Here is a 12,671-nt window from a genome sequence, read left to right as displayed (position 1 = left end):
CCGAGCGCAACCAGCATACGCGAGTCATTGGGCCTACAAAAATACATCAATGTATGACGAAATTAATATTGAGCATTTGGTTTATGGGCATGCTTATTTTAATTCTTAGTAACAACTGCGTCAAACATCTTTTTTTGTTGTCAAAATCCATACCTGAGCTGGTGAGCCTTTCGATAATAGTACAAACAGTAAAAGGGCATCTTGAGGATCTCGTATGTCTGACCGAGGCCATACCAGGCACGGTAGTCCCGCTTGTTCACTTCAATGGCATGCCTGATAGGAAGAACATACATGAAAACAAGGAAACAACACAGTTGTTATGTTTCCATCACACTGCTGTGAAAGGTCTGGCAAGAAGTGAAAACTCCATCATTTACACATAATAAAGGACATACAAAAACATCAGCTTTTTCACAACTGAGAACACCACCTTGGACCAGGTCTACACCAACATCCCCGATACCTACAAAGCTGCACCTCAGACTTTCACACCATGTGTCCCTGTTTGTCACCCAAGTATATAGATCCTACTCTGCTCCTAGTGGGACACATATCAACCCTCCTCTCCTACATAAACTTTTATGTTGCAAATGTGAGTCAGCTACAATTATCTCAGTGCCCAAAAAGGCAGCCGTGAACTGTTTGAATGTCTACCACCTGGTTGCTCTAAACCCTGATCATCACCAAGTCTTTCCCACATCAAGCCTGCCATCCCTGCTTGATGTGGTCATAACAGCTCTTCATAAAGCCCTCACACATCCAGAGCAGCAGAACACATGTAAGGATGCTGTTCGTTGACTTAAGCTCGACATTTCACGCAATAATTCCCCACAAACGATTCCAAAAACTGAGTGAGCTGGGCGGGGACAGTTCACTGCGAGACTGAGATGATGCTAGTCATCGTCACGGCTGTCCTGTGCGCCTCAGGTTGACTTTTAATGTTACGCACTGCTGAAGAACAGCTAAACCGACTTTCATTGTTCTAAACGCAGTGAAAATAAAGATTTATTCTATTCTACTACATCTTCCGTCTGACCTGTAGGCCTGGATGGCAGCCGAAGTGTTCTTCATTTCCATGTATTCGTGGCCCATGAGGGTCCAGGCACCGAGGCATCGAGGGTTCAGTTTGAGGGCCCGCTGGAAGTACAGAGCTGCCTTCTCATGCTGAGAGCGTAAACTATAATAGTTACCTGCGGATGAGACACATAACTTATTATACAAATTACTGTAATTTGGAATAATGACTATAATATTGTGTCTGACAAATCTAGAACATAAAGTAAAAAGAGCAAGCCAATGCAACTGTGAAGCTGTAACCATACAGAATTACAACCAATATATGACAAGTTACAATATATTTTAAGCATTCATCAACCAATTGTCCCATCACTGGAAAAACGAAACAGCACCATTAGTGTCGATTGTCTCTTCTTACCAATAACACAACACGTCTCCACTCTGTACTTGTCGATCTCCACCAGGTTGTGGGCCAAGTAACTCAACTCTGGCTTCATGCTCTGTGGAAGCAACAGAAAAACAAAAAAACACTTAGATCGTATGCTGAAAACTTGGCTTACAGGGGTCAAATAAAACAAATCAAGATAATATAAAGAGGTGAACTCACTTTGACATAGAGTAGGTTGGAGAATGTGTCCATGTTGTCAATGCGATACGGATCCTGCTCCCTCAACTCGTTGAAGAGAGCCAAAGCTTGGTCAATATCTGAAATGAACAGAGCCTGTTAGACTCAGCCTGTCAACATCACAATCTTCTGAGAGGCAAAAGTCTTGATGAAAAGGTAGAAAATAAACCTCGGATGTTGTGGTAGGCGACAGCAATCTGTGAGATGATGTAGGTGCTCTTAGAAAAGCCGGCCTCAATGAGGTTCTGGTATTTCTGCAGAGCTTCTTTGATCATCTGCAGCTCTGTGTACATGTGGGCCATGAAGAAGTCCTTAATCCAGCAGTCTGGGAGAGATAGTGACTTCAGCTGGAAAACAAAACAAAAACAAGAGATCAAGGAAGATTAAATCATTTCCATCCAGTGTCTTTGTAAAGTATAGTTTAATTGTCAGGAGGGTGTTGTGAGGATTGCTTTGGGGGAAAAATGGTCACTGTGGACCTGGGCACATTTAGTTCATGTTATCTACAATTTGTGTACACGTAAACACAAAGGTAGTTACCATTTCAATGTTGGTGACAAGGTTACTAAGCTCCAGCCATGCTCCCCAGTGGAGGGGAAGTGCGTGAATTGCCTCAACAAATACCTCCACCGCCTCCTTCAGCAAATCAAGCTTCCGTAGCACCACCCCATACCTGTATACCCACAAACAAACACACACACACACACACACACACACACACACACACACACACACACACACACACACACACACACACACACACACACACACACACACACGTATGCAGTTTAGGAGCAGTCCATTGTATTCCTCTGCATGATCTGAGGAAAGCAAGTACACATGGGAGGAGAAGTTCTTACAAGTACAAGGTGAACCCGTCCAACTCTCCCGCATTGTGCTTCTTACTGAGCTCAACCCTCAGTTCTCGCAGGGCCTCATTGCGCACCTGACCCTTCTCCAGAGGACCTAGTACCACAGGGAAAAACACAAAAACAGTTTAGTGTTAAGGATAACAAAAGTACTCGCAGTTCTGTTTTAAATGTCCAAACAGACAAGTCCTCACCCAGGCTGTCCACAGTCTCATCGTCCTTCTTCTTCTCACCTGACTTAAGACATAGAAGGACACTTTCAAAATGGTTCTCAAGCGTCACAATCATAGTGAAAGCAGTCTTGTCATGAAGTTAAATCAAGACTCAGAGGATGTGGGCATGCCAAAAATCTACTGAACCTTACCAGATAGCGAGAATACATATAAAGAAAATAAGCCTTCCGACTGCAGCAGCCTTTCAGAAAGTAAGCAGAGCGGTCGTACTCTTTCAGGTCAAAGTAGGATTTGGCCAGTGTAAGTGCATCCAGGTCTTGTGCGTCTTCCTATATTTGTGAAAGACAATAAAAAAGAGAAAAGTAGAATTCATTAATGAAAAATAATTAAATCTTATTTAAAGACAAAAGCACTTTAATATGGTAGTAACTGTAGGGGTGACTTCTGACTAACAATTTTGCTTTCTACGTAAAACAAACTGCCACCAAGGGGCAGTAGAACCTTTCCCTTGCAGATAGATGGACAGAAGAGATTAACATGGCAAACCAAACATTAGAATGAAGTGCTGCACCTATACACCACATATCATTTACTTCCTCCTTGTGTAATATAGTTGACTTTATAATGCTCAAAAGTGTGTCTTTGCTTGTTTGTTTCCTTATTTTTGTTGTTGTATACATTCTGCTGAAAAGATCAAAACCGGATTTATTCCTCTGCACCACAGACACATCAATAATTGGATCTACATGTTCCTTTATTACGATGAACATGTGCACTGCAGTTTATTTTGATGATATCCCATAGACTCTACTTGAATGAATAAATAAATAAAGTTTAAGTCTCAAAGAAAATTCACTATTTACTGCTGTTTGAATGACCTCTGCTAAAAACTACAGCCAACAGCTGTTTTAGGGAACATATTAGGCTAGCCTTTAGAAATATGAAACTACATATGTAGGGTTCAAGGCCCGAAGGAAACATGAAACCTGGCTAAATAACTGGAAATGATGATGTTAATATTTTAATTAAGCTTGAATAAAGAGCTGGAACAAGAGGACGAATAGATTGTACATTTGTGATACTGATAAGAGAGCATGACGTATAATGACGTTTAACCCTAAAGCTGCTTCAAGGGGAAACTGGGTAAAACTGGACGCTAGGTAGTTAAAATGATAAAATGAAAACTAACTAAACACAACATCCTCGGCCCTGGCGGTGCACACACCTCAGTAAAAGGAGGTGACGGGGGTAATTCATCCTTGGGAAGACGGTCCAAAGCAAATGCCAATTCAGATGCCCTAAAATGTAAACACAGAAAGCATGTAAGCAAGCAAGCAGTAACATTAACGCTACACATGATGCAGCTAATGTTAGCGTTGACACTTTGAAAACAGCGCTATTAATTGTTTTAACGCAAGTAATCATTTAACGACGCTCTTAACTAGAATGTGGCAACAATAGTGTTGTATAATTAACTAATAATTAGTATTAATCAGCTTTAGCTAAATTGTTATAATGAGACTTGTCACCAGCACAGCTAAAATAACGTTAGCTAACATTAGCGTTAGCGCTAAGTTAATAAGTTAACAGATCAGAATAACAGGCAGTTAATAACAAGTTAACAACAGTCCGTCTCACCACTTGCCGCTGTGTAAAAGTCCTCTTTCTTTACAAAGCGATATCACCGATATTAGCTGTTTCTTGATTTGTACCAGGTCCCCAAACTCACTACAGAGAGCCGCCATTTTCATATTTTACCAAGCAAGTCTGCTATTGGTGGAAGTTGCAAGAGGAAGTCCCGCCCACCAAGAATGACATCCCTTCTGCTCTCCCAATGCTTCCAAAATAAAAGCACCACTGTCAGTAATTTATCATGCGAGAAAAACATAGATTGTAATTCTGACCATACCTTTTAAACCGTTTTATTCATCTTTAAAAAAAAAAAATTACATATTTTTCTGCTTGCCTGCACATGCAAACCTGCAAATACTGCACTGCATTTGTAAACCTGATATTACTAAACACCAGCTGTGTATTTTTCATAATAGGCCTATTTCATTTAGGCATAACCATTAAACATTAGCAAGCAAAGTCTAGAATGAAGTAGAAGATCAAAGGCGGCATAGTTTTTCAGATTTTTATGTAAACAATGACACCTAAAAACAACAAAAATGACTGACTAGAATATGTTGTGCATATTCAAGTCCTTAAGGCATGCACCAGTTGACATGTCTTCAGCCGCTTCATAAATAACATTTTATAACATGAAATGAATGTAAAGATCTTACCAACATGTGCATGGAATCGTAGTGGTTTCATCTCTCTCTGACAGTTTTGTGTCACTGGGACAAATGCTGCAATATCACAAGTAATGACATTTTTGATAAATAAAATAAGTATGCACACTGGTCTTTGAATCTAATATATTGTATCCATTTAGACCAAGAACAGTTCTGCTTTGTTTTCTTCAGCAGCAATCACAAACTGGATAAAGACATCACAACATCATAAAGACTTTTCACTCTATATTTAGCCTTTGGCTTCGACCTCTCTTAGCCTGGAGCTTACAGCTCTGTTAGCCCTGAGCTTATAGTCATCTCATACCCAAAACTTCAATTGTGGAATATCCTCACTCTGAGCCCAGGGCTTAACCTTTCTTTAGAGCAGGGTTATCCCTGACTTTATGAGGAACCTAAAAAATCAGGGTCAAAATAATCAATGTGAACAGAAGTTAGATCAAAGCAACAGGATTTTCATTGTCCAATCAAATTATTATGATTTTACTACAGGGTAACCAACGGCAATTTTATTTATATAGCACATTTCATACATGAAAACTCAAAGTGCTTTACATTTAAAGACTAAAAATATGAGAATATAGATACAAGAATAAGAACCTATGAGCATAATCAACATACATATAAGAATACAGTTGTACACACAAAAACATCAACACAATCAAATAGAAACCCATGCACACACACAATTAGCCAAGTTGAGAGCATTCTGAAGATATGGATTTTCTTTTCCTCTCTAGTACAGTTCCTTTCAGTAGGTATATTCATCATGCATGACTTCCAGTTTTCACATGCTTGTTGAAGACCCCTATAATGTCCCCGTTACTATTTACAGTAACAAAAATCCTAACCGGCAGTCTATTTTCACACCACTCTCTGTTGATCTTGTGCTGCTGAATAGTTGGACCACAAACGTGTCTGCCTTTGAGATTGTCATTGAGGTATAACATATTACATAGAAGAACTTTACATTTAAAAGATAACATTTCTGCTACGCCACATGTAATTTAGACATCCACTGACATACATTTTAAAAGCATTGCCATAACATTTAATCAGTTCCTATAATAATTTCTTAGGAAACAAAACAGAACATACCCTTAGACTTTATTTCAATCGTCACATACAGGTCCATACATGACATTTGACCTCTGCATTTCACCAATTGGGCTGATGTGAAGCACCTAAGGAGCAACTTCAGGTTCAGTGTCTCGCTCAAGGACACTTTGACATGCAGACAGTCGGGAGCCGGGGATTGAACTGCCAACCTTGTCATTAAAGGTTGAGTCTCCCTTCCTTTTGAACCGCAGCCACCCCAACCAATACACCATGCTGGTTCAAGTATTGTATAACTATCCAACCCTCTGAATGTATAGTAAAAACTTGCTGATAATGTGATCCTGCAATACATTCACTTCCGTCAAAGGGCTCAATCTTTATTTACGTCTTTAGAAAGACTCTCTTATGCTCTGCTGAACCCCACTTCTATTCTGTCAGTATAATCTGCATTTGCTCTCATAGACACAGTCACTAATTTAATCAATATCTAATTCAGTGGTGAGTTTTGAAAGAACAGCAATATTTTGACTCTTTTTTTGTGCCAATAATTATTTTTGAGTTGATTGCCTGCCCAGCCCTTGTCACTGGCCTCTATAAGCTCGGCCATGCTTCACTGGTGCAGAGCTGACATGGCTCATCATGTTCTTGATCGTCAAAATCAGCAGAATCGCCGGCTTCAGGATTTCCACAAGTACAAGCAGCTTCTTTATGTATGATATTCAAAATCTCACTTTTTCCCTGGGTATAATATAATGATTTATATCACATATTAGGTAAAGTAACATTAACTCTGATTAAATGAAAATGGAGTGAGGTACACTGGAGTTTTCAACCTTAAGCTCAATGACACTAAGTCAGATCTGACCAACTAACATCTTCAGCTGATGCAAAAGTTCAAAAGTTGTAAGTGAGAGAAATTCTAAATCCAACCCTTTCAAAAGCTCAAGGGATCAGCATGCGCCCTTGAAACAGTAGAACAACAGGTGTTCACCCACTGAGCTGCCACTAAAACCCACATGACAACTGCAAACTGCCCTTTGATCACAGAGAAGGCTTGTTCTACAAGTATTGTTTGTCCGAGACGTTTCTCTTGTAAAGTTTGGACGAGAAACGCACCATGTCTTTCATGCACTCAGCGACTAAGTGTTTTTTGATCACATATAGGTTGATCTCCACGGTCGCCTTATCCATCAATAGCGAAGAGAAAAAGAAATTCAAGTGGGCGACGCAGGATCATGCTCTCCTCTGCAACATTTATATTTGAGTTTGGATGTTGAGTGAAAGTAATGTAGCATAAAACCTTGACACATGAGCCTCGTACCATTTGAGGAGGAAAAGCATGTAAATCACTTGAAAGGAAAAAAAGCTTTGGATACAGTAATAGGATTAAACAAATGGGTAAAGCAACGGTCATATTCATTCCAGCAATTAAGTCGCACTCCTTCAGTAAATGTAGAACGTAACCTTACAAAGTATCATTGTTATTAAGAATATAAATCCTCATATCACATTTGTATCAGCGGTGCAACAACCATGTATAATGCTTACCTTTCACAATTGTCAATAGTTTAATTATAACTTTATAGTTATTTTTCCACAGCATGTGTCCCAGAATTTATCTATTTAACATCTACTTTGCAACTTTGTTGTGCCAATAGGCATACATTATGCGTGTTAACATTTTAGTGAGAAGAAGGCATAATGCAGTGATCAGACATTTGGCACATGTGGATGATTGTATGAAGAAGTGAGTACCTAATATTGCCAAGGGGTGGCACTGTCTAACTGGAGGGAAAAAAACACCCACTATGAATATGAATATGAAAAACATAAAAAAATAAATTAACTTTTAAACGTGTCGAATCATCCAAGCAAATTAAGTTTAATTTTGATAATGTGTATCCCTTGAAAGCGCTGGGCTAAAATAATGTGCTGGTATCCTTATAATTTGTCTACAAACCTGACAACGAAGTTGACCATCCACATCCTTCTTCTCTCCACTAAAGGCACCTTAGGGAGAATTGAGTTTAAAAATATAAAGTTTCTTAATTTCCGTTATTGATTTTCATAAATAAAATGTAAAAATAATATATTTTAATTAATTATTAAATAACTAATTATCCAAATAACTGAAATTACAATTTGGAATAAGAAAGTATAATAGTGTCTCCTCCCTCAGGTCTCCTTAAGGGGACAGAATATATATATATTTTTTAAATATGTACACAGCAGAGGTAGAGTTGGTACAACACACAAAAGCTGCATGTTACTGAGGTTGTGGTTGTTTGGTCTGAAAAACGTGATGTGTCTGATGATTCTCCAATATTCTCTCACAAGACAGCAAAATATAATTTCCCTTCATTTGGTGTCTCCTCTCGCTTCCCCGCACTTCCTTCTCTCTGTTGGACATCCTCTGTCAGACATGTCTCCCTATTTCTCCACAGAGAAAAAGCCACTTTAGAAGACTGACAAAGTAATCAAGTAGCACTGCAGTTTACAAGGCCGAGCACATGGCTCACTGAGCAGGTTGAAAGAGGGGCATATATAGTCCATGCCTTTCACTCAGCCCTTCCTCACTTCTTTGTTTTCATCTCTCTCCCTCTCTCACGCACACACACACATTTCTGATGTCATTTTTTGTTTTTGTTTTGTTAAATTACTTCACTTAAACATCCTCCACACACATATATCCTTCAGGTATGGGGCAGTGGAGTGCATAACGGAGCTGCTGAGACAGAATTGTGAGACAGTTGTGTAATTGAAAGGGAAAATATGCCAACAAAGTGCTTGAATGTTTTGTGTGTGTGTGTGTGTGTGTGTGTGTGTGTGTGTGTGTGTGCGTTTGTTTGTGTGTGTGTGTGGGTGCATTTGTTTGTGTGGGCACACTTTCACCTTGGGAGTCAAAGCTGTTTGAAAAATCTATACAATGCATAATTATTAACCTAGTATATGTTGTTTTGATTTGCGGGGGGGGTGGGGGTTATTTTTTAGACCACTTTTGTGTAAATAATAAAAACAAATACTGCTCTTCAAAGGCAGAGATCAAATGTTCAGATGAGTTCAAATGAATGGGGTCGATACCTGCTCCAAACCAAAACATGTGTACTCATCCTTACTAAAAGAAGCCTGGATGCTGTTACTTTTTTGTTGTTTTCTTCACTTATTTCTCTCTGCAGCTGTAAGTCAGAGCTACAGATGGAGTATATTGCCTCCACTGGTGTGACTAGGGGAGATCGTAACTAGATTCTTGAAAATAATGTCAGCCAAAGTGTCAAGGCAATAGAAAAGATATTTCTAAGCAAAAACAAAAACAGCTATATTTCTCTCTTTAAGCGAAACATTTTCTGTACATCTGTTACATTTGTGTAAGTAAGCGTGAAAAAGCGGCTTGACACACATGCCCCGTCCCTGTGGTTTTGATCTTCAGGGCCCGGTGCAGGACCCTGTGATTGGCTGTTGGTGATGTTGTCTAGTTGGACTGAGAACAGCCAACAGCCATGTCTCATCAGGGCAGCGACCACCTGAGCACTGGGCACTGCACCACACTGCCTTCACAGGGACACAGTCACGCACTGGTCTGCACCAGATTGTATTCATGGCTTTAGTGGGATTCATGATGAAGTACAAATATTCAGATCCTTTACATAAGTACCAATTCAACTATGTAAAAATAATCCATTTCAAGTAAAAGTCCTTCATTCAAATAAATACTATATCAAGGTATAGTTAGTATTGTAGTTGAGTACAGTACTTGAGAAAACTGAAAAATATATAAATCCCCTCAAGAGGCAGGAAAGTAGGTTGTTCAATACATGATCATGAGGCAGTTTTAAGATCTTAAGTCTCTTTCCTTTGGAGCTCATGTCTGTTGTCTATTCTTTACCATGAACCAAATGTTTAGATTGAGGTTATATGAGAGAAGAGTGGAAGACAGATTCTTTAAAAAGAAAAAAAAACAACTCAGTTGTTGTCTCTGTCAGAGTGCTGCAGTAACCTTTATATCAAGGTGGCATGAGACATGTCCCAGAAACATGTCAGGCCGTGGATAATGGCTGAGACAGATGTGTCATGTCTGTGCACAGAGGGGGGGAGAGGGATATGTTTTGGGTTTGGGATTAATTTGCCTTTAGGGACAGGTGCTGAGTTGAGCGGGTGCAGACACAATAAATCTAATGTTACATGCCCCTCCCCCATCCAACTTCACAGGACATTGGGAACATGTAACCGACTAATTCATATGGAAAATCTCTGTCAGCGATATGCTTTTACACCAGTGTTATTATTTCCTGCAATGCAATACCCCTTTTACTCTTGGTCTTCTTTGAGTGATATGGATTTTGGCTGGTTGGACTCATTTAGCCAGCTGGTGACAACAAATGATACCAAGTCAGTTTGAGTCACACTTGATTTAAACCAGACATTGCATCATATTTTAACCGAAAAAGGAAAAAAACATGACGGCAGGTTGTTAAAAAATTCATATCAAATCGTCACTGGTCCACCGCAGGAGTTATGGTGCACAGATGAATTTAGACTAGTGACTAAAGATCACACAGGCCAAGACGCAAAATCAGGCCAGGGGTGTGAAGTGGCTGTGGGGCCCGGGGCAATGGCCACTTCCTACCACCGTACACCCACCTTCAAACTACACGCCTGTAAAGTCTTGTGACTACATCTCTTGACAGAATCTGTCCTCAGACGGACAAATATACAAACACCTGGAAAAGTACTCCAAATTTCTGTGGCAGTTCTCGTTGCAGTAGGTGACTCCAGGACCACGTTTTGTCATGACGACACGCAAAGACTCACAAAGTGAAAACAACACAAGCCATACTTTAGCAGCTGGTTAATTAGCCAGTCATCTTATCAACAGATGTAATTCAGGTCAGAAATGGCAGCACAGAGCGGGGATGGGCATGATGGGTTGCTGCAGACAAGGCTATGTAAATACATTTATTAATGTTTTATGATTCAATACTTTTTACATGAATTCTGATATCAATTCTCTTTCCTCCATGAAACCCAGAAGAGACATATTCATAGCAGGACTACATGTTCTCTTCATCAAATGGTGCAATGTTCTCAGGTAATTAATAAAATGTCTATTGCTATTACACTTTTTCCAGCTTTTCTTCTGTTATAAGTGACCTCATTCTTCATGGGATGGTCCCAAAAAATTGAAAGACAAAAAGGTTTGATCAGGATTAGAAGACAAAGTATTTCTCGGCCACTGCTGTAGCAGAGACTGATGATGATGATGCTGATGGCATCCGAGATCAATGTCAATGTAATGAAACAACTAAACTTGTTATAACAGGTTATTTGGATCTCCTAAACATTGTATTGACAAAGTCAATACACTGTTTTTAGACTGCCCAGAACTCTAGAAATCAACACTGAGGTTAAACATTTGAGCTTTCTAGCTTCTGCAACCGACGTTCTCCGTAACTCTGACCTCTTGAACCTGGCTGACCTCCCAGTGGAGCCGTCGTTACAAACTCACGCTGTGGAGCCAAACTTTATTCAAACTCACAAAACTCTATTTTACATCCTAGTGGAGATCCCAAAGTTGATGCAAGATATGTAGAATATTTACATTCTATGCAAAAAAGTCCACACACAGCCAGTTTGTGTGTAAACTGAAACAAAAGAAATATATATACAGCATAAAATAATAATAACCTTCAACGTTTGGCCAGGTGGATAGAGCAGAAACAAGTTGTGAACACAACACTGACATATCATCACTTTTAAGTAGCAAACTGCACACTTTCAGTGATTATGGAGCAACATTCTTATAAATTTCCAATAGTGCGATAATCATTTTCTTTTAGCTGTGTTTTTGGTTTCTACCAACTCCTGAGGGAAATATCTGGCTCTTTAGCTGCTAAGTGCTCCACTAAGTTTACCAGCTTGTCACTAACTGTCTGTCTGCTGTTTGGTGCTGACAGCAGTTACTGAACAGTTGGCTTTTAGTTTTCTGTGAGAGTGAACCAAAACAGCAATGTAGTCCAACTATTCAGGTATAAAATGAACTCTTGCAAACTATTTAAACCAAAAACACTAATCTGTACCGGAGCTTGAAATGAACCTTTCCGGCCCCACACTATTTTTCATGATGACAGAAATACCCTTTAAATTTAAAGGTGAGGTTATTTACGTCACGGTTATGCACTGCTGGTGCCACATCTCCCCATATTGTAGCAACCATTAACAGTTGTGTTCACCTCACTGGAAACTCACACAGTCCATTCTCCCTCCGTGAACAGTTTATTTCCATTGTTGTGACCGATGTTTACATCCTGCTGGAAGCCACTGCCTTCTTTTGTGAGCTGGCTCAGCTCCTCTCCTCAATGGAAGGTTCCCACGCTAAGAGCTGTTATCATGTTTGGTAACATTAACCACACCAATCTGGCTTTTGAGCTGCCTAACGACAAGCAACACAAGACATGCCCCCTGTGGACAAAACACAACACCTGAGTTTCATGTCAAAGACTGATGCTTACTGTCTGCCCAGACCAGCCCGTCTGGCTGGGACTGTCTGATCACGTCATGCTGCTCCTCTCAGGGAGTGTTTCAAGTGTACAAACTGGGTTATGTTCACTGCAGCTTGGGACACTTTTGATGAACT

At 39.8% G+C, this 12,671-nt stretch overlaps 1 protein-coding gene across 1 annotated transcript in view; it reads right to left on the bottom strand.

Moving 5' to 3' along the window:
• Positions 1-4,448, bottom strand: part of cdc23 (CDC23 (cell division cycle 23, yeast, homolog)) — a 6,467-nt gene extending 2,019 nt beyond the window's left edge. The window contains exons 1-12 of the mRNA XM_068716464.1: positions 4,323-4,448; positions 3,910-3,982; positions 2,876-3,013; positions 2,706-2,748; positions 2,503-2,608; positions 2,183-2,315; positions 1,812-1,989; positions 1,625-1,722; positions 1,436-1,517; positions 1,037-1,190; positions 154-273; positions 1-33 (exon numbers count right to left, since the gene is read on the bottom strand). The exon at positions 1-33 is cut by the window's left edge and continues 43 nt beyond it. Of these exons, the coding sequence (XP_068572565.1) occupies positions 1-33; positions 154-273; positions 1,037-1,190; positions 1,436-1,517; positions 1,625-1,722; positions 1,812-1,989; positions 2,183-2,315; positions 2,503-2,608; positions 2,706-2,748; positions 2,876-3,013; positions 3,910-3,982; positions 4,323-4,435 (1,271 nt within the window). The 5' untranslated portion in view covers positions 4,436-4,448. The remainder of the gene's footprint in view (positions 34-153; positions 274-1,036; positions 1,191-1,435; positions 1,518-1,624; positions 1,723-1,811; positions 1,990-2,182; positions 2,316-2,502; positions 2,609-2,705; positions 2,749-2,875; positions 3,014-3,909; positions 3,983-4,322) is intronic.
• Between the last annotated feature and the right edge of the window lie 8,223 nt (positions 4,449-12,671).

The sequence above is a fragment of the Cebidichthys violaceus genome, unplaced genomic scaffold (assembly GCF_023349555.1).
Source record: "Cebidichthys violaceus isolate CVI_PGR_0920_01 unplaced genomic scaffold, fCebVio1.0.p SCAF_20, whole genome shotgun sequence".
Taxonomy (NCBI): domain Eukaryota; kingdom Metazoa; phylum Chordata; class Actinopteri; order Perciformes; family Stichaeidae; genus Cebidichthys; species Cebidichthys violaceus.
This window is presented reverse-complemented; position numbering and strand designations above follow the sequence as displayed.